The sequence below is a fragment of the Amblyraja radiata genome, unplaced genomic scaffold, assembly GCF_010909765.2.
Source record: "Amblyraja radiata isolate CabotCenter1 unplaced genomic scaffold, sAmbRad1.1.pri scaffold_141_ctg1, whole genome shotgun sequence".
In the NCBI taxonomy this organism is placed as follows: Eukaryota; Metazoa; Chordata; class Chondrichthyes; order Rajiformes; family Rajidae; genus Amblyraja; species Amblyraja radiata.
Genome location: NW_022630497.1, coordinates 115,590 through 143,510, shown reverse-complemented (window position 1 = coordinate 143,510; position 27,921 = coordinate 115,590). Strand labels below are relative to the sequence as shown.

General features: G+C 45.7%; 1 protein-coding gene and 2 long non-coding RNA genes across 3 annotated transcripts in view; all 3 read left to right on the top strand.

Annotated features, from left to right (window-relative positions):
* The window catches only part of LOC116969836 (NACHT, LRR and PYD domains-containing protein 3-like), a 31,769-nt gene extending 4,130 nt beyond the window's left edge, over window positions 1–27,639 (top strand). Inside the window, exons 3-6 of the mRNA XM_033016615.1 lie at window positions 3,293–3,463; window positions 26,922–27,092; window positions 27,248–27,415; window positions 27,597–27,639. Of these exons, the coding sequence (XP_032872506.1) occupies window positions 3,293–3,463; window positions 26,922–27,092; window positions 27,248–27,415; window positions 27,597–27,639 (553 nt within the window). The remainder of the gene's footprint in view (window positions 1–3,292; window positions 3,464–26,921; window positions 27,093–27,247; window positions 27,416–27,596) is intronic.
* Window positions 6,220–12,130, top strand: LOC116969844. Its single transcript, XR_004410936.1, has 3 exons — window positions 6,220–6,248; window positions 10,374–10,466; window positions 12,076–12,130. It is a non-coding gene; the product is annotated as an uncharacterized LOC116969844 (long non-coding RNA).
* LOC116969841 lies at window positions 12,186–19,601 on the top strand. The gene is made up of 3 exons (XR_004410933.1): window positions 12,186–12,245; window positions 19,285–19,456; window positions 19,538–19,601. It is a non-coding gene; the product is annotated as an uncharacterized LOC116969841 (long non-coding RNA).
* Window positions 27,640–27,921: the final 282 nt, after the last annotated feature.

The window sequence follows — 27,921 nt, the reverse complement described above, 5'->3', positions numbered from 1 at the left end:
AAATACATCAATGTTCATTAAATGCCAGACATACTTTAATACAATTCAAGGTCTTACATAGACTACACTTCTCTAAAATAAAACTAAATAGAATCTTCCCACAAATCTCTCCTATTTGTGATAAATGTCTACATTTAGAGGCTAATTTAACACATACGTTTGCAAACTGTATAAAACTTAAACATTTCTGGACAGATATTTTTGAAATAACTTCAGAAGTTATTAATACAAAACTGGACCCAGACACAAAATTAATAATACTTGGAATATCAGAACAAAGCTTAACACTCACAACAAACCAAAGAAACTTCCTCAATTACAGTATAATAACCGGAAAAAAATAAATATTAAAATTTTGGAAAGGCCCTACAACCCCCACAATTAAAATGTGGATTATGGAAATGTCGGAGACCCTATACTTAGAAAGAATTAGACTTGTCTTAATGGACAAACAAGATCTTTTCCATAAAATTTGGGCTCCATTCATTAACTATCTGAAGGGATAGATTGGCACAGCACGAGGACCCAGCTGAAACTTGAACTCAGGAACAGATGAAAAACTATACTTTATAACCTACGAACCTATCTCCATTGATGTATTACAGGTAACCCATTCCACCTCCCTTGTTTTTCTGTTGTGTTGTTTTTTGTTTTTTTTTTGCTTTCTTTTTTATTTGTAACTTTCTACCCTCTCTTTTTCTCGCTTTCTATAAAAAATTAAATACTAGAAGCAGAAGTAATTGATAATGGAAAATTTTAATAATGTATGACTGATGTATATGAAAAGTTTTTTTTTTACTATAATATGTAACTACATTTTATAATATGTCTACTTCTAATAAATAAATTAAAAAAAAATAAAAAAAAGGATTATTCAAATATAAATAAATATTGAAAAATACATCCATGTTTGAAAAAGAAACTAGAAAGGAGAGAGCACATTTACATTAAACAATTAATTTTTACAAAATGTATTTACTTATTGCTTGTTTTTGATTTTTAAAACCCCCACTGCCCTGTCCATTCTTAATCAAACGTTGCCGTTATTGACTTTCCCGTTTTATATCCCTGCTACCATCTATCCTCAAAGTCACGAGTAAGAGGATCGGCGGCGAGGTTTTCCAGGTGAGTGCCCTCGAGCATGAAGGGCGAAGACAGTCGCTGAAGTTTAGAAGGATGAGGGGGGGGATCTTATAGAAGCATATAAAATTATAAAAGGACTGGCCAAGCTAGATGCAGGAAAAATGTTCCCAATGTTGGGCGAGTCCAGAACCAGGGGCCACACACAGTCTTAGAATAAAGGGGAGGCCATTTGGGACTGAGATGAGGAGAAACTTTTCCACCCAGAGAGTTGTGAATCTGTGGAATTCCCTGCCACAGAGGGCAGTGGAGGCCAAGTCACTGGATGGATTTAAGAGAGAGTTAGATAGAGCTCTAGGGGCTAGTGTATGTGGAGAAGGCAGGCACGGGGTACTGATTGTGGACGATCAGCCATGTTCGCAGTGAATGGCGGTGCTGGCTCGAAGGGCCGAATGGCCTACTCCTGCACCTATTGTCTATTGTTTATTAACCTTTTGTGAATCCTGCACCAATACTCCCAAGTCTGAACTCTGAATGCTAACCCTAAAGCTAAAGTGCGAGAATAAGTGTGAGAATAAGACAGACAGACAGACGTCGCCATTCAATGGGATCACGGCTGATCATCCACAATCAGTACCCTGTTTCTGTCAAGATAAAGGAACCACATTCCCTCATGCCTGTATGAACCCAGGAGATTGAATTGAATCCTTTATTTGTCATTCAGACCTTTCGGTCTGAACGAAATGTTGTTGCCTGCAGCCATACATGTAATAATAACAACACACAATAAACACAAATTAACATCCACCACAGTGAGTTCACCAAGCACCTCCTCACTGTGATGGAGGCAAAAGTCTTAGAGTTACTGTCTCTTCCCTCCTCTTCTCCCCCTGCGCTGAGGCGATACGCCACCGGGCGATGGTAAGTCAGTCCCGCGGTTCAAGCTCCGCGGCCCGGGGGTGGTCGAAGCTGCCGCCCTCCAGTCCAGCGGACGCAGCTGTTGCCACGGGAGCTCCAGAAAACAGGCACCAGCCTGTGACCTGCGAGGTCCCGACGATGTCGTCCACTGGCCCGCGGATTCAGCCACCGGAGCACCGTCTCCGCCCCGCACCGGGCCGCCCACACGGGAGCGTCTCAGCCCCGCACTGGCCCGCCCACACGAGAGCGCCTCAGCCCCGCACTGGGCCGCCCACACGGGAGCGTCTCAGCCCCGCACCGGCCCGCCCACACGAGAGCGTCTCAGCCCCGCACCGGGCCGCCCACACGGGAGCGCCTCAGCCCCGCACCGGCCCGCCCACACGAGAGTGTCTCAGCCCCGCACCGGCCCGCCCACACGGGAGCGTCTCCGCCCCGCACCGCGCCGCCCACACGGGAGCACATTCCAGCCGAGAGCCGGGCCGCCCACACGGGAGCGCCCTCCAGCCGGTAGCCGGGCCGCCCACACGGGAGTGTCTCAGCCCCGCGCCGTCCGCCCTCACTGGAGCGCCGAGTCGTGCCGCTGCCCGAACGTCGCCGCAGCTCGAAGACGGCCAGCCTTGCGTTGGTGAGTCCTGGCTGGCTCTACCTCCGGAGCCTCGAGGTCGGTCGCAGGTTGGAGGCCGCCAGCTCCGCCATTAGGCCTCAGCTCAGGCGGGGGAAGAGAAGGGGGATACGACAAAAAAGTCGCATTCCCCCGAAGGGAGAGACAGAAAGCCCTGTTTCAGCCCCCCCCCCCCCCACACATAACACCACCTAATAACCAAAGGTTTATCTGAACTAGACAAAAAAAACAACACAAAAAAGTAAAAACAGACAGACTGCAAGCGAGCCGCAGCCGTTTCACAGCACCGCCACTTCCGGAGATGCATTTGAGCTTAAAAGCACCTTGCCAAGCCAGGGAAAAGGCCATAAAATGGATTTTGCTGCCTGCCTGGCTGAGAATGCATTTTAAGCCCCACAAGGGCCTGTAAAAGTGCAGAAAGCATTTCCTCATGTCTGTATGAAGTCAGGAGGTGTATTTCAGCTTAAAAGGAGCTAGCTGGACCTTGCAAAAAGCCAAAAATTGTATTTTGCATCCTAGCAGAAAATGTTTTTTCTCTGGCACAAGGCCACAAAAAAGCCTACAGACCAGTCCGTCATGTCTATGAAGTCAGGGGATGTATTTGAGCATAAAAGCAGCTTGCTAGACCTGTGACTCTCTGTGTCCATCACCCTCACTCTCTCTCATCTCCAGGCTGAACAGTGTCGGTCTCACAGATTCTGGAGCCGTGGATCTCGCCTCCGCTCTCAGTACAAAGCACACGGTGACGAAGCTGTACCTGAGTGGGAATAAACTGGGAGATTCTGGAGTGAAACTGGTGTCTGAAGCTCTGAGGAACCCGGACTGTAAAATACAGATACTGGGGTAAGTCCCAGACTGTGAGAGATTGTGTTTACACTCACTGGGTGTCTGACACTGAACATTAATATGATCAGTAATTGTGTCACCGATACACACTGGGGATTTACACCGTCTCCTGTCTCTCTGTGTCCCTCACCCTCACTCTCTCTCATCTCCTGGCTGAACAGTGTCGGTCTCACATATTCTGGAGCCGAGGATCTCGCCTCCGCTCTCAGGAAAAAGCCCTCACTGACGGATCTGCGAAATGAAGGTAAAGAGAAGCGAGAGCTGAAGGGACAACAACAGCTAAAGTGCTCGGCGATCATTGGCCGTGCAGATATCGGAATTGAAAATATTGGGTATTATCACATTTACTCACTGCATTTCATTAATAGTAAGGCATTATTTGTGGTTTTTCTTGATTCCTTTGGTATCTAAAAAGTCTCAGAAGTGATAAATCTGGCTGTAAATTTTGCTTCAGATGCGTTTTCTTTTTGTATGTAAAAACCCACTTGAGATCCATGGGCGGTTTTAAAATTTACAGCCAGATTTATCACTTCTGAAACCTTTTAGATGCCAAAGGAATCAAGAAAAAACACAAATAATGCCTTAGTGTTGATGAAATGCAGTGAGCAAACGGCCAATGTTCGCCAAGCACTTTGGCTGTTGTGATCAGTCTGAAGAAGGGTTTCGGCCCGAAACGTTGCCTATTTCCTTCGCTCCATAGATGCTGCTGCACCCGCTGAGTTTCTCCAGCATTTTTGTGTACCTTCGATCTTCCAGCATCTGCAGTTCCTTCTTGAACACTCTGGCTGTTGTTGTCCCTTCAGCTCTCGCTTCTATCTACCATCATTTCTCCTCACATTTGGAATTCTGAAGTAGGCTAAATGTCACACGCTTATCCCGATTTCCATCATTATTTACAGCGCAAAAAATCACCATTTCGACGGGTTTTAACGGGCCCGCTACGCTGGAAACACTGGTGAGTGCCTACCTGCAGTTCATGGCTTGTACTCCACTTGGAGTAGCGTAGCAACAGTACGGGTCATAGGTCGTGATCCGGCTGCCGTGAAACCTCCCTATAGGAGCAAATTCAAAATGTAAGTTACATTAAACAATTAACGTAAATGTAAGAAAAGCTATTTCGGTCTAAATTAGCGCAACGTTTTTAAACAGTTATGTAATCATCTTGTTAAAAAGGATTATTCAAATATAAATAAATATTGAAAAATACGTCCATGTTTGAAAAAGAAACTAGAAAGGAGAGAGCACATTTACATTAAACAATTAATTTTTACAAAATGTATTTACTTATTACTTGTTTTTGATATTTAAAACCCCCACTGCCCTGTCCATTCTTAATCAAACGTTGCCGTTATTGACTTTCCCGTTTTATACCCCCGCTACCATCTATCCTCAAAGTCACAGATCGGCGGCAAGGTTTTCCAGGCGAGTGCCCTCGAGCATGAAGGGCGAAGACAGTCGCTGAAGTTTAGAAGGATGAGGGGAGAATCTTATAGAAACATATAAAATTATAGGAAGGACATTAGAGGAATTAGAGGAAGGACATCCTTGTGATTGAGGCAGTGCAGCGTAGGTTCACGAGGTCGATCCCTGGGATGGCGGGACTGTCATATGAGGAAAGATTTAAAAGACTAGGCTTGTATTCACTGGAGTTTAGAAGGATGAGGAGGGGGGGGATCTTATAGAAACATATAAAATTATAAAAGGACTGGACAAGCTAGATGCAGGAAAAATGTTCCCAATGTTGGGCGAGTCCAGAACCAGGGGCCACACACAGTCTTAGAATAAAGGGGAGGCCATTTAAGACTGAGGTGAGAAAAAACTTTTCCACCCAGAGAGTTGTGCGAATCTGTGGCCATTTGGGACTGAGATGAGGAGAAACTTTTCCACCCAGAGAGTTGTGAATCTGTGGAATTCCCTGCCACAGAGGACAGTGGAGGCCAAGTCACTGGATGGATTTAAGAGAGATTTAGATAGAGCTCTAGGGGCTAGTGGAGTCAAGGGATATGGGGAGAAGGCAGGCACGGGTTATTGATTGGGGACGATCAGCCATGATCGCAATGAATGGCGGTGCTGGCTCGAAGGGCCGAATGGTCTCTTCCTGCATCTATGTTTCTAAAAGTCACGCTAGTGGGACAGGCCCTTCGGCCTTTGCTGTCTGCTCCAAATTCACAAGGTCAATATAGGAGCAAATTCTAAATGTAAATTAAACAATTAATGTAAATGTAGGAAAAGCAATTTTGGTCTAAATCAGCGCGACGTTTTTAAACAGTTATGTAATCATCTTGTTAAAAAGGATTATTCAAATATAAATAAATATTGAAGAAAGCGTCCACGTTTTGGAAAAAAAATAAAAGCGTTGACCTTTTTGAAAATGGTTTAAATCGAAATAATGAATGAAATGAAAAATAAAAAGATTTTCAAAACATAAAGCAAGACAAACAGCAACAGAAAACCCAGTGTTTTTTTTTTATAGATAATGAATGTGACCTTGCGTCCTTATGGCATTAACATTGAATTCTCCCAATTTGGCTAGCCCTTGCTGTCTCCTCCCCTTCCTTAACCCTCTAGCTGTCTCCTCCCACCCTCCCATCCGCCCGCCCTCGGGCTCCTCCTCCTCCTCCCCTTTTCCTTCTTTCTTTCCCCACCCCCCATCAGTCTGAAGAAGGGTTTCGGCCCGAAACGTTGCCTATTTCCTTCGCTCCATAGATGCTGCTGCACCCGCTGAGTTTCCCCAGCAATTTTGTGTACCTAGTGACGACAGCAGATTGACATCCATCCATCGGTGAGTATTTTGCCCGCCGCTCCCCAGTTCACGGCTCTAAACTTGGGGAGAGACTTGGGTTAAATCCCCCCCATTGCATGTGATTTGCTCTTGTCTTGTCAGCAGTGCATTGAAGTTATTGTTGTGTGTAAATGTGTCCTAGTGATAGTTTGCAGCAGAAATGTCATGTTGAGCAACAGATGCTGCTGTGTTTGTGTTGGTGGAGATTCATGCTGTCCACACACTTGTATAAAGTTGCACTTGTATAAAGTTGCACTTGTATAAAGCTGCACTTGTATAAAGTTGCACTTGTATAAAGTTGCACTTGTATAAAGTTGCACTTGTATAAAGTTGCACTTGTATAAAGTTGCACTTGTATAAAGCTGCACTTGTATAAAGCTGCACTTGTATAAAGTTGCACTTGTATAAAGCTGCAACCAACACTTCATGTGTTGCTGGAATCAAAGCAAATGTCCCAGTTTGTTTTACATTTACAAAATGGCTGAATGTTCAGGGAATTATCTCACAATGAAACCACCAGCTTGTTATTTCCTGTTTCAGTTATTTTTGCTGCTAAAACCTCCTCAATTGCCAGTCAAGGCGTTCCTGAGCCTTCTGTAAGGAGAGTTGCACATTTTTATCACCCTCTGGTCACATTGATCCCAGAAGAAGTTGCAGCAGAAGGATAGTAAGTAGCAATGTTACAACATTTTGAGATTTTAAAAATCAAGTCTGCAATTTATCCCATCAGATAAAGCATAAAAATTTGACACTATTGCGTATGTGAGTGGAAATGTGAAATTTGCACAAATCTATTGACCACTGTAGAATAATAATAATAATAATATATTTTATTGTCCATGCACATAAGTGCAACGAGATTTGGGTATGCAGCTTCCATCCGACATCATAACTTAAGTAACTACTAACATTGCGGCTTAGATATTATCTGAGTGGTGGCCGATTAGGAAAAGGGGAGATGCAACGAGACCTGGGTGTCATGGTACACCAGTCATTGAAAGTAGGCAAGGTACACAAAATTGCTGGGGAAACTCAGCGGGTGCAGCAGCATCTATGGTGCGAAGGAAATAGGCAACGTTTCGGGCAGAAACCCTTCTTCAGACTGAAAGTAGGCATGCAGGTGCAGCAGGCAGTGAAGAAAGTAAATGGTATGCTAGCATTCATAGCAAAAGGATTTGAGTATAAGAGCAGGGAGGTTCTACTGCAGTTGTACAGGGTCTTGGTGAGACCACACCTGGAGTATTGCGTACAGTTTTGGTCTCCAAATCTGAGGAAGGACATCCTTGCCATAGAGGGAGTGCAGAGAAGGTTCACCAGACTGATTTCTGGGATGACAGGACTTTCATATGAAGAAAGACTGGATAGACTCGGCTTGTACTCGCTAGCATTTAGAAGATTGAGGGGGGATCTTATAGAAACTTACAAAATTCGTAAGGGGTTGGACAGACTAGATGCAGGAAGATTGTTCCCGATGTTGGGGAAGTTCAGGACAAGGTGTCACAGTTTAAGGATAAAGGGGAAATGTTTTAGGACCGAGATGAGAAAAACATTTTTCACACAGAGAGTAGTAAATCTCTGCCGCAGAAGGTAGTTGAGGCCAGTTCATTGGCTATATTTAAGAGGGAGTTAGATGTGGTCCTTGTGGCTAAAGGGATCAGGGGGTATGGAGAGAAGGCAGGTACAGGATACTGAGTTGGATGATCAGCCATGATCATATTGAATGGCGGTGCAGGCTCGAAGGGCCGAATGGCCTCTACTCCTGCACCTATTTTCTATATTTCTATGTAAGAAAGGATACTTTGAGGATTTCAGATTTGCAACACAGAATGCATTTTGTACAAAGTGGTCTGAAGAGGGGTTTTGGCCAGAAACGTTGCCTATTTCCTTCGCTCCATAGATGCTGCTGCACCCGCTGAGTTTCTCCAGCATTTTTGTGTACCATGCATTTTGTACATGTCAGTTCTCATTTTATTATTCAAATGAGTTGGGACTATTGCGTATGTGAGTGGAAATGTGAAATTTGCACAAATCTATTGACCACTGCAGGATAATAATAATAATAATAATATATTTTATTGTCAATGCACATAAGTGCAACGGGATTTGGGTATGCAGCTTCCATCCGACACCATAACTTAAGTAACTACTAAAATTTAGGCTTAGATATTATCTGAATGGTGGCCGATTAGGAAAAGGGGAGATGCAACGAGACCTGGGTGTCATGGTACACCAGTCATTGAAAGTAGGCATGCAGGTGCAGCAGGCAGTGAAGAAAGCCAATGGTATGTTAGCATTCATAGCAAAAGGATTTGAGTATAAGAGCAGGGAGGTTCTACTGCAGTTGTACAGGGTCTTGGTGAGACCACACCTGGAGTATTGCGTACAGTTTTGGTCTCCTAATCTGAGGAAAGACATTCTTGCCATAGAGGGAGTACAGAGAAGGTTCACCAGACTGATTCCTGGGATGGCAGGACTTTCATATGAAGAAAGACTGGATAGACTTGGCTTGTACACGCTAGAATTTAATAGATTGAGGGGGGATCTTATAGAAACTTACAAAATTCTTAAGGGGTTGGACAGGCTAGATGCAGGAAGATTGTTCCCGATGTTGGGGAAGTCCAGAACAAGGGGTCACAGTTTAAGGATAAGAGGGAAGTCTTTTAGGACCGAGATGAGAAAATCATTTTTTACACAGAGAGTGGTGAATCTGTGGAATTCTCTGCCACAGAAGGTAGTTGAGGCCAGTTCATTGGCTATATTTAAGAGGGAGTTAGATGTAGCCCTTGTGGCTAAAGGGATCAGGGGGTATGGAGAGAAGGCAGGTACAGAATACTGAGTTGGATGATCAGCCATGATCATATTGAATTCGCGAGCATTGCCACTTTTGATTTCACTGCACATCTCGTATGTGTATGTGACGAATAAACATGACTTGACTTGATGCCAAGTTAGGTGCACAAGATTATTTAAGTTTCTGATTAAGATAGAGGGGCGTCACTTTTCCACAGCTGTCCGGGGCGGGGAGAGGGACCCCATCGTTTATGGGCGGGGTGCGGGTCCGCGCTGCCTGGGGCGGGGGAGCAGAGTGTAGGACCCCACTGTCCAGGGCGTGGGAGCAGGGTAGAGACCGCCACAGGTCCCCCTTCCCCCACCCTACCTTACAAAAAGGCATATCAAACTCAAGAGGCCAAGTGTCATATTCCTGCTCCTAATATGTTCATTTAGTGTTCCAAATAAACCTAATTTCCAGTTCTACCCAGTTCTCCCATCTTATTTCCTGGAAAGATACTTTGCCGTTAGTGCTGTCTCCATCGTATATTTTGGGGGTTTCATTTATTGATAAGACAAGCATGTGTTGGAGGAACTGAATCAGTCTTGACCCAAAACGTCTTTGGTCTCCTAATCTGAAGAAAGACATTCTTGCTATAGAGGGAGTACAGAGAAGGTTCACCAGACTGATTCCTGGGATGGCAGGACTTTCATATGAAGAAGGACTGGATAGACTCGGCTTGTACTCGCTAGAATTTAGAAGATTGAGGGGGGATCTTATAGAAACTTACAAAATTCTTAAGGGGTTGGACAGGCTAGATGCAGGAAGATTGTTCCCGATGTTGGGAAGTCCAGAACGAGGGGTCACAGTTTAAGGATAAGGGGGAAATCTTTTAGGACCGAGATGAGAAAACATGAGATGTTTTTGCACACACAGAGAGTGGTGAATCTGTGGAATTCTCTGCCACAGAAGGAAGTTGAGGCCAATTCATTGTCTATATTTAAGAGGGAGTTAGATGTGGCCCTTGTGGCTAAAGGGATCAGGGGGTATCGAGAGAAAGCAGGTACAGGATACTGAGTTGGATGATCAGATTGAATGGCGGTGCAGGCTCGAAGGGCCGAATGGCCTACTCCTGCACCTATTTTCTATGTCACCCATTTAAAAAAAACCTCTTCTCTCCAGAGATGCTGCTTGTCCCGCTGAGTTACTCCAGCATTTTGTGTCTTTCTGCAATTGAAACCAACATCTGCAGTTCTTTCCTACACAGTTGACAGCATGTGATGTCATCAGCTGAACGTGCTGTCCTGCTCCTTGTAATTGTTGTCTAATACCAGCTTTTAATCTGTGTATTACAGAGCAGCGGGACGTGTGAACGGCAGTCACCATCATGGCTGATGGAGTGGACCAGGGAGGAGATCCAGTGGCCTCGACAATGAGGACAGACGACGGTGTGTTGCAGAATTACGTCAGATATAAATGTCCCACCAATGTGACCGGATCAGATTGCCTGACCTGCAGCACACACACACGGGGAGAGGGAATAGTGGATCAACGGAAGGGCAACAGACCTGAGCCAGAGAGAGTACAGGAATGATAGGGCAGGTGTGTCTGCATTGGGGTCATTTGATGGGTATAAAGACTGCCTGGGAGCAGCTACTAGAGGGGAGCGAACATATGATGATGATTAGATGTTTTTAAAAGTGAGGGAACTGTTCAGACTCAGCGTGGCAGTTAGTGGAAGAAGCAGAGGTTACGTTTTGTGAGCCTTGGTGAACAAAGAATGTTGAAGGTCTGATTAGGGACAATAATGTCGGGGATGGGAAGCTATTCTCAGTGAATCATTTGAGGTTTAATGGGGAAATGAGAGAGAACCAAGGAATTAGGAAGGTCAAAAGAGGCCTGAACCCGAAAGGGTTGATTGTAGTTGGGGAGAGAATGTGGAAAGTGATGGGAGCCCGGCACGGGAAAGTTGGATATGGATGAGGGGGGGGGGGGGGGGTGTTGATTGTCAGATGGTTAGAGATGAAACCAGGACTAAAATGAGACTAAAGAGAAAACGAGTCAAAGGTCTTGTAATGCGACACGATGTTTGAATGATGTGAAATGTAAAGGGCCTGTCCCACCAGCATGAGATAGCATGCGTCTAGCGCGACCAAACGTGGTCGCTTGAGGCGTACGGCCTCGCGGGGCCGGTCCCACTTCGATCGGCGGAGGCGTATGGAGTTGTGCGGGGCTGGTCCCGACATCGCGCGGGGCTCCAAAAATCTTGCACTGTCAGAAAATCCCGCGTGACAACGGCCTGCCGGCCCGCAGCCACATTGAGGGCGTACGCAGCGTCTTGACGTCGTACGGCTAGCGCCTGCCATTGCGCGATGACATCACCGCCCGACGTCCAAATTCAGTCGGCCCGCCTCCTGCCCAGCTGATTGGTGAGTACGATGTCGGGACCAGCCCCGCACAACTCCAGACGCCTCCGCGGTTGGAAGTGGGACCGGCCCGGCGAGGCCGTACGCCTCAAGCCACCACGTTTGGTCGCGCTAGACGCATGCAATCGCATGCTGGTGGGACAGGTGCTGAGATTTGGGTGGAATGGTTGGGGAAATTTGCGGATGGGGAATAGGTTATGTATTGGGATAAGGAGAGAAGGAAAGGGACTATGAAGTATTGAAAGGTTGGAGAGATGTCGCAACGGTGTATTCTGTCAAAAGGTGTCGACATTGTGTCCACCCAGAATCAAGATGAGAATGTACCCGTGGGATTGAACAGTGGGGGAGGGACAATTGTTGTGAGTTAGCGCATTGTTTAGATGCCGCAGGGAATAAGTTACAGTAACAGCCTGGGGACCATTGTCAGGGCAAGTCGAGGATGGCAGCTGGGTCTCCCCCTCCCTCCGTGCAATGTGTGGGTAGATCCGGCACGTGGCCTGACAGCAACCTGCTGATCGGAGCACCTCATCTCCATCATGTGGTCTGCCTTTTAGCAGAGTGGGGTGGTGACAGCTATCCGTGGTGGAAAACAGACAACCCTTGATAATTCCATTATTTTGATTCATCACAGCTCCTCCAATATCTTCGATGATGGAGCTCCTGGAAAGGTGCGATGATTCACAGCTGCTGGATTTGACAAATCATTACCGCCAGAGGCTGGAAGAGGCGATTCAAGAGGCGGTGAAGAATGTCGTCTTCGTTCTAGCATACGAGAGATATTTCAGTGAGCAAGAGTACAAGGTAGGGAGAGGAATGGATGAGTGGGTAACTTCAGCCGATACTCAAATGTTTTCATGCACAAATATTGTGGGCCGAAGAGTCCATTCTTGTGCTGTACTGCCCTCTATAATTACAGCTCAGTACGGTGCAGTCACAAGGAATATCCCGTACAGTGGCGGTGAGTTTGTCAAACACGCCATTATATTCAGGATGTGGTGTAATACACTGACACAACACAAAGCGTTTTGATGATTCACATCGCTAGCAAAACACTCGCCACACAATAGTTATATGCACCTTTTACATTTTTGGGATAATTAAGAGGTGATCAACTTCTCTTTGCAGTCTTACATCCTTGTTTTCCCCCATTTTTAATCTTCTCTGCCAAATGGATACAATTAAAGGTCTTCTGTTATTTCCTGGTGAGTCTTATTAGCCTCAACCTGGTTTACAAACTCCTATATTTATCATTACTGCGGCCAGCTATGCTTTACAATGTAAACACTTTCTGAATCTATAATTGCCTTTCCCAGTGTAATTTGCCTTCTATATCTTGACCTTTTTCCCCAACATGCTTCCTTAGTATGTAAACTCTTGGGTTAAACATGCTACTAACTTACTCCTATGAATTTCAAAATGTCTTACATCAACCACTGGGCCATTTCGTTTAACATCTATTGTTAGCAAGATGATAGGCTCAATAATATTTTTTTTTAATCTAATTCTTTGAGAAAGCAGTAACCAATCAGACCATGGCAACATGCTTTATTGAATCGGATGGCAGGTCTTTCATATGAAGAAAGACTGGATAGACTTGGCTTGTACTCGCTAGAATTTAGAAGCTTGAGGGGGGATCTTATAGAAACGTACAAAATTCTTAAGGGGTTGGACAGGCTAGATGCAGGAAGATTATTCCCAATGTTGGGGAAGTCCAAAACTAGGGGTAACAGTTTAAGGATAAGGGGGAAGTCTTTTAGGACCGAGATGAGGAAATCATTTTTTACATAGAGTGGTGAATCTGTGGAATTCTCTGCCACAGAAGGTAGTTGAGGCCACAGTTCATTGACTATATTTAAGAGGTTAGGTGGGCTGGGATATTTTTTCTTTGGTGTGCAAGAGAATGAGGGGTGACTTTACTGAGGTGTGTAAGACTAGGAGATGCTGGGATAAAGGGAACACTGTCTTGTTTTCCAGGATAAAGGATCCACAAACTGGTGGGTGCAGGCTTGAGGGGAGATGGGAAAAATGTAGGTGGGATCTGGGGACAACAGGTTTACCTGGAGAGCAGCCCATATCTGGAACACAATGCCACAGGAAGCTGGAAAAGTGGATAACATTAGGGATTACAGAGTACATTCACACAGATGAGTGTGAAAAAGCTACTTTCTTAACTACTAAACCAGGTTCGCTTCTTAATAAACAGACACCACACAAACTATTTGGTAGACCAGTTCACAACTTTACTTATTATCGGCCGATGGAAGGGAGGGAGAACTCCAGTCAAGTGACCATTACAGACACTTGACCGTCCTCCGTTCACCTCACTGAACAACAGAATTACATTGCCTTAAATAGGGTTTTTTTTGTCCCCTTAGCACATTTCACAGACATTAGTCATGGTCAGAGGTACAGGAATAGGTTTCCACAGAATGCATCACATCAAAGGCCTTTTGTTTACATGTTACAAGATAACATTGGCCATTTGGTTTACGACATTTTATCTTTCCACTTCCCTGTTCCTCTCTCGTCCTTCATAAACATTGGCTATTTGGATAATGCCATTTTACTTCAAAGATGTAACTAGCTGTTTCTTTCTCTGTCACTTCCTCACTTGGGAGACAATGTTATAGGATTTATTATCCCACACACCCGCAACCTGAGGCAAGCCTAATTTGAGACTAAATATAAGCTGTAAGCTAGCCCAGAAGCCAATTTAATATCTTCTTATATTTTAACTAAAATTCAGCTTCATCATTCCATCCTTTTATCAAATTTTTGATAACAACTACAGTCCTTGCTGAGTACATACGAAAGACCATAAGCATCTCATCAGACAAATTAATAGTACACTAGTAACACAATCATTTCATAGTGGACAATCGTTCCACAAGTCCCTCCAAACATTTTAAATGGCCACCAACCTCCCCCGAACGTGACACTAAGATACTACCATAGGACAGGAAAAGGATCATAAAAATTGCTCAGCCTTTATTCGGCTTCGCTTGGAATTCCCCGTGTGCTGGTGTAACTGGTTCATGCTTCTCTTGTGTGGCACTGCATTTGCAACATAACAATGCCTGTCACAAATATACTGTTTCCTAAAAATACACCAGTGCCTTGGTTGTGGCAAAAACAGGTAGATTTAACTGGCCTTTGCAGACCTCTTACTGTCTGTAGTCAGGATATCTTTGCTGTGCTTGTCATGTTTGACTTCAATCTCGTTTAAAAGGAGGTGTGTACCATCCTTTAAATGTGGGTTAGTCCGCAAGTTTGCCATTCTGAAGAAAGTTCAGTCCATGTGGGCTGGGCCACCCCAGAATAAAGGGAGTATCAATAGCCCATCGTCCTTGTTTCCACAAACTGTTCACAGTCAATCAAATGTATCCAGCGACGATGATCTTCAATCTTTACAGCAGTTCATGTTGTTAGCAACACTTGGTTGTTCTTTTCAACACAGTCTCAATTCTTCTTGTCCCAGCACCATCATCATATAGCTTTTATGGCCTTGGTCACTGGTTTCCAGCAAAAACTCCTCCAACCTGGGAATGTAGATCTGGCAAGACATGGGTTAATTGCCGACCATACATAATTAGTTAATTGCCCAGGGTCTGTAGGTGGCTTCCCCCCACTCTCCAGGGGGTGGACACATCAGCTTTTCCTGTATCAATAAAAAGTTGTAAATCTTGTTCCCAGCTGAGTTTCTCCAGCACTTTTGTTTTCCTTTGATCCTTCAGTATCTCAGTTCCTTCTTAACACTTCCCTTTGAATTTATTCTTTAATTCGATTATATCCGAAGAGGCTCTCTCCACCTGAATATTCAATTCTCCAAATATGTTCTCTTCCCAAATCTACTTTATGTTCTTACCTTTCATCCCTCATTGTGAGTTCCCTCAAACCCCCTTTTGTAAGTCATAAGACAATTTTTCATCTACCTTCATTTTCCTCAAACAGCCCATGCTTCAACATCTTTTTGTTTGCTTGAAAACAGTAATCTTGCTTCATTTGCATTTTAAAAGACAACCTCTGTTATCATATCAAAACAATCTTACCTAAAAGAACTCACTCAGAATCAGTAATCAATAATACATTTTCTTTTTCTCTGTAATTTTGACATTTCCAATCTCATTTAACACTTTAATTGGGATGAGTCTTTTTTAAACTTGGTTCAAAAGATTTATAATCAACCAACACATTTTATCATTTGAGTATAGCTCCGCCCCCCCCATTCATGCCTGTTTCTTAACGGAGCACACCATAAACTGTCTGTCGCATTTGCATTTTAAAGGACAAACTTCTTAAAGCGACACACAACTTTGCTCATTGCTTCGAATTTCACACATTCCACATAAAAAACATTGTTTTACAAGCAGTACATATACAAAAACATTGTTTTACCAGCAGTATATATACAAAAACATTGTTTTACCAGCAGTATATAATATTTCATCTTCAAAGACATCTCTTTGTAATTTACTTTCCCTTTTTCTGACAAGACTTCTGTTTACCAAAATCCTGGTTACCAACCCTAATTGGACATTGATCCAGATCATGATTAGTCAGACTCCCCTTGACTTTTCAGTCTCCCTAGCTCTTTCCTCATTTCTCCATCAAATTTCCCTTCATCCCCAATTTTTTTATAACATAGTTGCCTGTCAGAAAAAGGATTTACCTCCGGGGTAATTTTGTTTTGCAATCCCCATTGACTCTTTCCACCATCCCAGATGCCTGTGGGTGGTGTACACAGTGAATTGCTGTTGAGTATTACAATGTGCACATATTTCCTTATTAATAGTGGTTAAAATGAGGACCATTGTCTGAGCTTATGACATTAGGTAGGCCAAACCTGGGAATAACTTCTCTTAACAACAATGTTACCATAGTTTCAGTAGTATTATTAGTGGTTGGTAGAGCTTCACTCCACCTGCTAAATAAATCTAATATCACTAAGCAATATTTATAACACTGGGCCCTTTGGCATTTCAATAAGATCAATCTGTATGCATTCAAATGATCGTGATGGCATTGGCGTCACCAATAAGATCAATCTGTATGCATTCAAATGATCGTGATGGCATTGGCGTCACCCCTGAGGGTATCTTAAAATGGTTTGCCTGGATTACTTTGTTGGCAAATTTTACATTCAGAGGCCTGCCACCACATTTCCTTTGTTATCCTATCATTCCCTCCTTACCAGCATGGGTAAGACGAGTAAAAATGTAACGAATACACCAACTTGTCCAAGCGGGGTGTGCTGAATCAATGGCACAGCCCTCTTGTTTCCATAGTTATTATTATATATGAGAGGCGTCCCTCTGTAATGTACATACCTCCTTCATGTTTGGCAGGACCGTTCTATTTGCTAGCATCTGTTTACGTGCTGTCACTACGCATTTGGATGTACAGGCTGCTTGCTTGGATACATTATCAGCAACCTATTGCCTTTTGCTATAGGGTCCCTAGCACCAGTGTGTGCAGTACATTTAACAATGACCAGCTGTTCTGGTAGCATCAATGCGTTAAACAAATTACGCACAGAAAGGCATTCCCGTGCTCCCAATCCTGGGGAGCTTTGTAAGGTCAGAACTTCAAGGTATAGGGATGTTACTGACGGAACTGTCCCAGGTAAAGATGCCATTGCTACTGGTAGGGCATAGGGAGGTGGACATCTCCCAAGATTATCTAACTCCTCATCTTCATTAGCAAATAGGGTCGTCGTGCCAGACATGAAGTCTCCTCCAGAGGATTTACCAGTACTGGGTTTATTTTTTACTAACCATCACCTGTTTCTCACCTCCTGTCTGTCTTTTAATTATTTCCTCTTGTTCCTCTGCCCACTGGCATTCTAGTTGCAATACGTTCCATCCTTTCCGAGTTCTATCCTTGTTTCTTAACTCTATCCCCTTCTGACATGCAACATCCATCCAACTTCAAACTCTATACTCTCCTCATGCTTCTTCACTGCGTCTGCGTCCCATGTTTTAATTCCTTTCTTCCATTTCTTTCCTGCCTTCCTTTCCCATATAAATGTCTCTACATTCCATGTTCCCCCTACTGGCCAGGCTTCATCCCCTAACCGTTTGGTCAACTTGTAACTTAACATTCTAAATTTCTTATTATACCTAGGATTCAAATAACACATATGTTGGACTGTTATCCAGAGCATTCCCCATAGATAGATAGAAAGAAAGAGAAAGAGAAAACAGACTTCTTAATTCCGAATCGTTCCAAATATATCAACTAGGCTGACCCGCTAATGAGACCCCAGTTTCTCAATTTGGCTGACTAATTGTTCCAAATATATCAACCAGGCCGACTCGCTACTCGAGACCCCAGTTTCTCAATTTGGCTGACTTTTTAACCCTTTAATATACGACCCAAGTGTCTCAACGAAGCAGACCCACTAACCGGGACCCCTGTTTCTCAACCTGGCAGATTTTTTAAATCTTTAATATTCAACGCCACTTATTTCTGAATCCGACATCTCTTCAGATGTCTCAATAAGCCAGACGCACACCTCACCCCCCATTCAACCCGACAAATCACGGATGTCTTAACGAGGCCGATGAGCCCTTAGTAGAGATAGAGATAAAAAACAGAAAACAAAGAGAGATAGAAAGAGAAACCGCTCCAGTCCTTCTTAAAAATATACACAAGCCCTTCTTAAAAATACATGCACAATTCTGTCTTAAAAATACATACACAATCCCTTCTCAAAAATACATACACAATTCTGTCTTAAAAATACATACACAATCCCTTCTCAAAAAAAAACCATATAAAGCCCAACTGGTCTTACCTTTGTCTGTTTCTAAGAACCTCGGCAGGGAACCAATTCAATGTCTGCTGAAGGATCACAAACGTTCCCGGGAGTTTCTAGGGAGTCGGTCTTACAAGGGGGCCGATAGAGCTCAGTTATCTCCCTTCCAATCCCGGCAACCTCTGCAACCTCTTGCACAGTCAGCTGTTGATGTGGTCCCAGCGAGGCCTGCATAACTACGCCAATGAAAAAGCTACTTTCTTAACTACTAAACCAGGTTCGCTTCTTAATAAACAGACACCACACAAACTATTTGGTAGACCAGTTCACAACTTTACTTATTATCGGCCGATGGAAGGGAGGGAGAACTCCAGTCAAGTGACCATTACAGACACTTGACCGTCCTCCGTTCACCTCACTGAACAACAGAATTACATTGCCTTAAATAGGGTTTTTTTTGTCCCCTTAGCACATTTCACAGACATTAGTCATGGTCAGAGGTACAGGAAAAGGTTTCCACAGAATGCATCACATCAAAGGCCTTTTGTTTACATGTTACAAGATAACATTGGCCATTTGGTTTACGACATTTTATCTTTCCACTTCCCTGTTCCTCTCTCGTCCTTCATAAACATTGGCTATTTGGATAATGCCATTTTACTTCAAAGATGTGACTAGCTGTTTCTTTCTCTGTCACTTCCTCACTTGGGAGACAATGTTATAGGATTTATTATCCCACACACCCGCAACCTGAGGCAAGCCTAATTTGAGACTAAATATAAGCTGTAAGCTAGCCCAGAAGCCAATTTAATATCTTCTTATATTTTAACTAAAATTCAGCTTCATCAAGTGGATAGGAGGGGCTTACGGGGCTGTAGGCCAAATGCAGGCAAATGGCCCTAGCTTACAATTGCCACTTGGTTGGCATGGCCAATGTGGGCTGAATGGCCTGTCTCCGTGTGGTATACTGCTCCATCACTCTACCACTTATGTGACTCTAGTAAATCCATCGACAAGGTTAGCCGAGGGTTCTGTTTCCATGCAGTACAGCTCTATAACTACTTGTCTCTACACTCTTCACAGCAAGTCATCAAACGCACGAAGAGAGGAAGCCGTGCGGCCGGTTCCACACTTCTCCTCAACCTGGTGACTGAGAAAGAGCCGCGGGTCCTTAAACTGATATGGAAATGCTTCGTAAAAATGCACCACCTGCTCCCCGAACTGGAGGAGTTGCTGAAAGCAATGGGGGAAGAAGGTACAGGACATTTTTCTATAGAGAATGTGATCTTTTTGTCAAAATGCAACTCAGACTCATTTCACAAACTGATTCCAACAGGTTCTGATCTGATCGAATTGTTCAAAAACATGAAGGTTTCCTGGGAACTACCTGCTGATCTGAAAGGTATTCAATTGCATGTTTTGTTTAGTTTAGTTCAGGGAGACGGCATGGAAACATGACATTCTGCCCACTGCGTACACGCCATCCATCCATCGATCACCCTTTCACGCTAGTCCTAGTGTATCCCATGTTTATATCAACTTGCAATCTAGGGACAATTTGCAGAAGTCCAATTAACCTACGTGTGTGTGGTGTGAGAGGAAAGTGAAGGACTCTGGGAGAAAAAACCCTCACGGTTACGGGAAGAAGCTGCAAACTCCACATAAACAGCACCTGAGGTCAGGATCAAACCTGGGTTCTGGCACTGTGAGGCAGTCGTCTTCCAGGGCTCCCAGCTTTCTCCAACCACCCCCACTATAAACAGCCTGAAGAGGTTTCCTGACATGACTCTTCTCATATCCATGTTCTCCAGGGATGCTGCCTGACCTGATGAGTTACTCCAGTACTATCCTATATTTCTGTAAATCTACAGCATGAATTTGTGATTCTCATACTGAATGTCCCGTGGGACAATGCATACCATATTCTTTCTTCACCACTTTATCAACTTTGTCGGCACTTGGTCAGGGGTTATGGGTTTGTACCACAAGGATCAGTACATCAACACTGCTCAGAGCATCGTCAATAGACAATAGGTGCAGGAGTAGGCCATTCGGCCCTTTGAGCCAGTACCGCCATTCACTGTGATCATCCACAATCAGTACCCCGTTCCTGCCTTCTCCCCATATCTCCCGACTCCTCTATCTTTAAGAGCCCTATCTAGCTCTCTCTTGAAAGAATTCTCTCCAGAGAACCGGCCTCCACCGCCCTCTGACGCAGAGAATTCCACAGACTCACGACTCTCTGGGTGGAAAAGTGTTTCCTCGTTTCCGTTCTAAATGGCCGAACCCTTATTCTTAAACTGTGTGTGTGTGTGTGGCCCCTGGTTCTGGACTCTCCCAACATCGGGAACATATTTCCTGCCTCTAGCGTGTTCAAACCCTTAATAATCTTATATGTTTCAATGAGATATCCTGTCATCCTTCTAAACTCCAGAGTGTACAAGCCCAGCCGCTCCATTCTCTCAGCATATGACAGTCCCGCCATCCCGGGAATTAACCTGGTGAACCTACGCTGGGCTCCCTCAATAGCAAGAATGTCCTTCCTCAAATTTGGAGACCAAAACTGCACACAATACTCCACGTGTGGTCTAACTAAGGCCCTGTATAACAATAGAAGGACCTCTTTGCTCCTATATTCAACTCCTCTTGTTATGAAGGCCAACTACTCTTGTTATGATCGACTTTCTTCACTGCCTGGTGTACCTGCATGCTTACTTTCATTGATTCATGAACAAGGACCCCCAGATCCCTTTCCCTTTTCCCAACTTGACGGCATTTAGATAATAACCTGCCTTCCTGTTTTTGCTACCAAAGTGGATAACCACATTTGTCAGCATTAAACTGCATCTGCCACGCATCTGCCCACTCACCCATCCTGTTTATTTCCTACAACATGTAGGAAATATGTATATATAACAAAAAGTATATATAATAAATCAAAAAGTACTTTATCTCTGAGGGGACAGTTCTCCTCTAAATGATATTAATGTGAGAACTCTATGCATTAAATGTAACAAAAAAGGTTTTGGTTGTGTCTGGAAATTTCCGAAGCAGCCTATCTATATTTACAGTCAAGTCATTTTCATATATCATAAACAGATCACTGCGGACTCCAATGAATGGTGGTGCTGGCTCAAAGGGCTGAATGGCCTCCTCCTGCACCTATTTTCTATGTCTTTATGTTTCAAAGTCACGCTGACTTTCCCTAGTAGTCATATCCTATTCCATGTGCGAGCAAATCATATTCCAACAATCCCTCTCCAATGGCTTCCTAACCATTGACGAGGTTTATGTCCTGGTTCATCTCTACTTCCTTCTTTAAACAAAGGAACAATCCTGGGTACTCTCCAGTCCTCTGCGATTATGGAGAGACACGTCATTGATAGTCTCAAATAGTGGAAGTACACTATCTAATGAATGACGGCATAACTCGCACCACCCACTTTACGGGAAACTCTTTCATTCCCGCGTTGATTACTCTTGAATTTAGAGTTGTAGCGATAGATTTACACTATCACACAGCACAGCAACAGGATCTTCTATCTAATTTGTTCATGCCGACCAAACTGCCCCATTTAAGCTCTCCCGACCAGCCACGATTGTCCAATATTATAATACAATATAATATTTATTCCTTGTCATTTGAACCTCAATGAGGCTCAAACGAAACTCTGTTTCTACAGCCATAAAAAAAGTAACAAGATTCATCACGCAAAGACAAGACACACAAACAATTCAATTCTACAAGACACACAAACAATTCAATTCACACAAACATCCATCACAGAGAATCTCCTCCTCACTGTGATGGAAGGCAAAGTCTTTTCTCTCCCCTGTGTTCCATTTTTCTCCCGATGTTAAAGCCCCCAGGTGGGCGATGGTAAGTCCCACGGCCATTAAGGCCGCGTCGGGCGATGTACGGCCCCGCTCCAGGTCTTAATGTCTCAATGTGGGAGCCCCCGGCGGGCGTTGGCATGTCTCGCGGCCATTAAAGCCGCGCCGGGCGATGTACGGCCCCGCTCCGGGTCGTTCCAACCCCGCGACACAGGCGGGAGAAGTTGCGTTGCGGGAGCTCCGAAATGCGGTCTCCCACCCGGACCCGCGAGCTCCCGATGTCCAGTCCACCGGGCCTGCGGCTGGAGCCTCCGAAGTCCAGCCGCAGCAGCGAGCCACCACCGCTCCCCACGCTCCAAGGCCGGCCAGCCCCACGATGGTAAGGACTCAAACTCCGCGACTGAAGCCCCCAGGTCGTTCCGGTTGGAGGCCGCTCCACGGTGCTAGGCCCCGACGACAACGGAGACCCGACAGGGAAAGATCGGGTCTCCCGTGCAGGGAAGAGATTTTAAAAGTTTCCCCCCGCCCCCCACATATACACAGTGAAAAACAGTATAAAAGAACACAACAAACTACATTCAACTGGACAACAATTAAAAAAAGACAGACAGGCTGCAGGGGCCGCTGCAACGTGAGTCGCGCCTCTAAACCTTTCCAATCCCTGTACTTGTCCAAATATTCTGCTTAGTTGACCAATAAATAACAATAACTATCAGATAACATATGATCAATAACACAGTCAACTAATAACCGTAATATTAGAATCCGTGAATGTGTTTTTCTTTGCGTGATGAATCTAATTTCAGGACCTCTTGTTTATCTCACCTGATAAAAGATGTTCAGCAGAAACACAAGGAGACTCTGCAAGCACAGACTGAAACACTGAGAGTGAACACCATCCTGATGAACGAGAAGGTTAAGGTTTTCCAGCTGCGTGATCGATACGCTGAGCTCACGGTCATCTCCACTGTTCGAGATCGGACACTGGTGGAACATGAGCTGCTGGCAAGAGGCCGGGACCATGAAGAGTGGAGAGAGGAACATCTCGGGGGAGAGTTTGAAAAAATCCGAACTGATCAGTTATTCCAGAACATTTCAGCGAGCAAATCCAAATCTGGGAGTTCGTCTGCCGTGGCCGGAGTCGCAGGGATCGGAAAAACAACAATGGTGCAAAAGATTGTTCATGACTGGGCCACGGGGAAAATATACCAACAATTCCAGTTTGTCTTCAGTTTCAAATTCCGGGATTTGAACATGATTAAAGGCAGAACAAACCTGAGGGAACTGATTCTGGATCAGTATCCATACTTTGGGAATATGCTAGGAGAGGTCTGGAAGAACCCAGAGGGATTGCTGTTTATATTCGACGGTCTGGATGAATTCAAGGGCAGAATTGATTTTGCTGACAGTCGGAGAGACACCGAACCTAAGCACCAGTGCCCAGATCCCGAGTGGTGGTGTGAAGTGTCTGACATTGTGTACAGTTTAATCCAGCACAAGCTGCTCCCAGGGTGTTCAGTGCTAGTGACCACCCGCCCCACTGCGTTACATTTACTGGAAAAGGCAGAGATCAGTGTCCGGGCTGAAATCCTGGGATTTGGTGGTGAGGAACGGAAGGAATATTTCACCAGGTATTTTGAAGATCAGACGGTGGCAGCAGCTGTTTTCAAACACGTGAAGGAGAACGAGATCCTGTACACCATGAGCTACAACCCCTCCTACTGCTGGATCCTTGTCCTGACACTGGGCCCCTTCTTCACACAAACACACCGGGACCCGCAGCAAGTTCCCAAGACCATCACACAACTATATTGCTACTTTATTTACAACATCCTGAAAAACCACAGCCGTGAGATTGAGAACCTCCGTGAGGTGTTACTGAGGGTTGGTCAGATGGCCTTCACTGGAGTGGCTGAGAAGAAGATTGTGTTCACAGATGAAGATTTGATCAAATACAATCTGCAGCCTTCCCAGTTCCTGTCCGGGTTCCTGATGGAACTTTTGGAGAGAGAGGATTCAGCCCGGAGCGTGGTGTACACCTTCCCGCACCTCACCATCCAAGAGTTTGTAGCCGCACTCGCACAATTCATGACTGTAGATCGCGGGGATATCACGACACTCCTCATTGAAGCCCATGGCATGGCAGACGGGCGATTTGAAGTGTTTCTCCGTTTTGTCGCTGGTCTCTCCTCCCCACGGGCAGCTTGGATCCTGGAGAAGTTTCTGGGTAAATTCCCTCATCAAACAATCTGCCGAGTGATTGACTGGGTGAAGAAGGAGGTTAAACGCTGGGCTAGAAACACAGAGAGTGACGCTGGTAAACGGAGGCTCCTGAACACGATGCACTACCTGTTTGAGTCTCAGAATCCTGCACTGGCTCAGGAGACACTGGGATCTGTGGAAACACTTTCATTCAGTAGACTGGTACTGACCCCGATTGACTGCGCGATCCTGTCTCATACCATCAGGCTTTGTGATACAATCGACCACCTCGATCTGGATAGCTGCCGCATTCAGTGTGAAGGTCTCCAGCGGCTGGGACCGGCTCTGCACAAGTGTCAGCACTTGAGGTAACTGTCCGTTTGACGCTAACACTGAACTGTAAAATTGTTTCACTATTTTGTTATTCCGTCCAGCACCCCTTCTATGGGACCGAGCGGCCGTCACTGTGCACGGGGGCACCCCTCCTATTTTACTCCCCCTCCCCCGGCTCACCTGTGATCGACTCCCTCCCCCGGGTCACGCGTGTTGCCTGCCTGCCCTGTCGCCGTTCTCTGCACGGGGAACATTTCCTGGTCGTCGGTCGGGGAATGAGAATAAATGGTGAAAGTCACTAAACACCACATTCACAGAGATTTGTTCAATAATGTGATGAGGTGTTTCCATAAATATCCGTTTGGGAGAAGTTATCTATCCCAGCCTCGTCGGCCGGGGTTTGTTTCTTACTGTCTGAAGAAGGGTTTCGGCCCGAAACGTCGCCTATTTCCTTCGCTCCATAGATGCTGCTGCACCCGCTGAGTTTCCCCAGCAATTTTGTGTACCTTTGTTTCTTACTCTGTCTGTTTGTGTTTAGACTGGGACTCAACGACCTGGGAGATTCCGGAGTGAAACTGGTGTCTGAAGCTCTGAGGAACCCGGACTGTAAAATACAGACACTGGGGTAAGTCCCAGACTGTGAGAGGTTATGTTTACACTCACTGGGTATCTGACATTGAACATTAATATGATCAGTAATTGTTTCACTGATAAACACTGGGAATTTGCACCGTCTCCTGTCTCACTCTCTCTCATCTCCAGGCTGGACAATCCAGAAATCGGAGATACAATGAGACTTGGGAGTATTGGTGCAGGATTCCCAAAAGGTTAATAAACAATAGACAATAGGTGCAGGAGTAGGCCATTCGGCCTTTCGAGCCAGCACCGCCATTCAATGGGATCACGGCTGATAATCCACAATCAGTACCGTTCCTGTCAAGATAAAGGAACCACATTCCCTCATGCCTGTATGAACCCAGGAGATTGAATTGAATCCTTTATTTGTCATTCAGACCTTTCGGTCTGAACGAAATGTCGTTGCCTGCAGCCATACATGTAATAATAACAACACACAATAAACACAAATTAACATCCACCACAGTGAGTTCACCAAGCACCTCCTCACTGTGATGGAGGCAAAAGTCTTAGAGTTACTGTCTCTTCCCTCCTCTTCTCCCTCTGCGCTGAGGCGATACGACACCGGGCGATGGTAAGTCAGTCCCGCGGTTCAAGCTCCGCGGCCCGGGGGTGGTCGAAGCTGCCGCCCTCCAGTCCAGCGGACGCAGCTGTTGCCACGGGAGCTCCGAAAACAGGCACCAGCCTGTGACCTGCGAGCTCCGACGATGTCTCCACTGGCCGCGCCCCCGGATTCAGGTCGCCGCCGCCAAGCCACCGGAGCACCGTCTCAGCCCGCACCGGCCCCCAGACGTCTCACCCGCACGGCCACAGTGCGTCTCAGCCCGCACCGGGCCCCCACACGGAGCGTCTCACCCCGCACCGGGCCGCCCATACGAGAGCGTCTCAGCCCCGCACCGGGCTGCCCACACGGGAGCGCCCTCCAGCCGGTAGCCGGGCCGCCCACACAGGAGTGTCTCAGCCCCGCGCCGTCCGCCCTCACTGGAGCGCCGAGTCGTGCCGCTGCCCGAACGTCGCCGCAGCTCGAAGACAGCCAGCCTCGCGTTGATGAGTCCTGGCTGGCTCTACCTCCAGAGCCTCGAGGTCGGTCGCAGGTTGGAGGCCGCCAGCTCCGCCATTAGGCCTCGGCTCAGGCGGGGAAAGAGAAGGGGGATACGACAAAAAAGTCGCATTCCCCCGAAGGGAGAGACAGAAAGCCCTGTTTCAGCCCCCCCCCCCCACACATAACACCACCTAATAACCAAAGGTTTAACTGAACTAGACAAAAAAACAACACAAAAAAGTAAAAACAGACAGACTGCAGGCGAGCCGCAGCCGTTTCACAGCGCCGCCACTTCCGGAGATGCATTTGAGCTTAAAAGCACCTTGCCAAGCCAGGGAAAAGGCCATAAAATGGATTTTGCTGCCTGCCTGGCTGAGAATGCATTTTAAGCCCCACAAGGGCCTGTAAAAGTGCAGAAAGCATTCCCTCATGTCTGTATGAAGTCAGGAGATGTATTTCAGCTTAAAAGGAGCTAGCTGGACCTTGCAAAAGGCCAAAAATTGTATTTTGCATCCTAGCAGAAAATGTTTTTTCTCTGGCACAAGGCCACAAAAAAGCCTACAGACCAGTCCGTCATGTCTGTATGAAGTCAGGGGATGTATTTGAGCTTAAAAGCAGCTTGCTAGACCTGTGACTCTCTGTGTCCATCACCCTCACTCTCTCTCATCTCCAGGCTGAACAGTGTCGGTCTCACAGATTCTGGAGCCGTGGATCTCGCCTCCGCTCTCAGTACAAAGCACACGGTGACGAAGCTGTACCTGAGTGGGAATAAACTGGGAGATTCTGGAGTGAAACTGGTGTCTGAAGCTCTGAGGAACCCGGACTGTAAAATACAGATACTGGGGTAAGTCCCAGACTGTGAGAGATTGTGTTTACACTCACTGGGTGTCTGACACTGAACATTAATATGATCAGTAATTGTGTCACTGATACACACTGGGGATTTACACCGTCTCCTGTCTCTCTGTGTCCCTCACCCTCACTCTCTCTCATCTCCAGGCTGAACAGTGTCGGTCTCACATATTCTGGAGCCGAGGATCTCGCCTCCGCTCTCAGGAAAAAGCCCTCACTGACGGATCTGCGCCTGACACACAACTCCCTCACAGACCGATGTGTCCCCGCTCTCCACCGCCTCATACTGACCCTCCCGAGACTGGAGTGGATCGGGTGAGTGTTTGTGTTAATGTTTAATGTGATAAAATATCAGGGGATCCATCCATCCATCCGCGGGCTTCTTTCTCCTGTGATTTTGTTCTGTAAAGTGTTGTTGAAATATTAACCCCAGTCCCTGTTATTGACACTGTTGTTTAACCTGTTTATTTCCTCTTTATTCCTCGACTTGTTTCAGGCTGGGGAGAATGAGTTCAGTCCGAGCGGGGAGGAGGATCTGAGGTCGCTGAAGGCACGCAGACCCGGACTGAGTATGGATCTGTGAACATCTCTGGGTGTAAACGTCACTGCCCTGGGGACCGGAATATTGTTGCTGTCAGGCCACGTGCCGGATCTACCCACACACTGCACGGAGGGAGGGAGGGAGACCCGGCTGCCATCCTCGACTTGCCCTGACAATAGTCCCCAGGCTGTTGCTGTAACTTATTCCCTGCGGCATCTAAACAATGCGCTAACTCACAACAATTGTCCCTCTCCCACTGTTCAACCCCACGGGTACATTC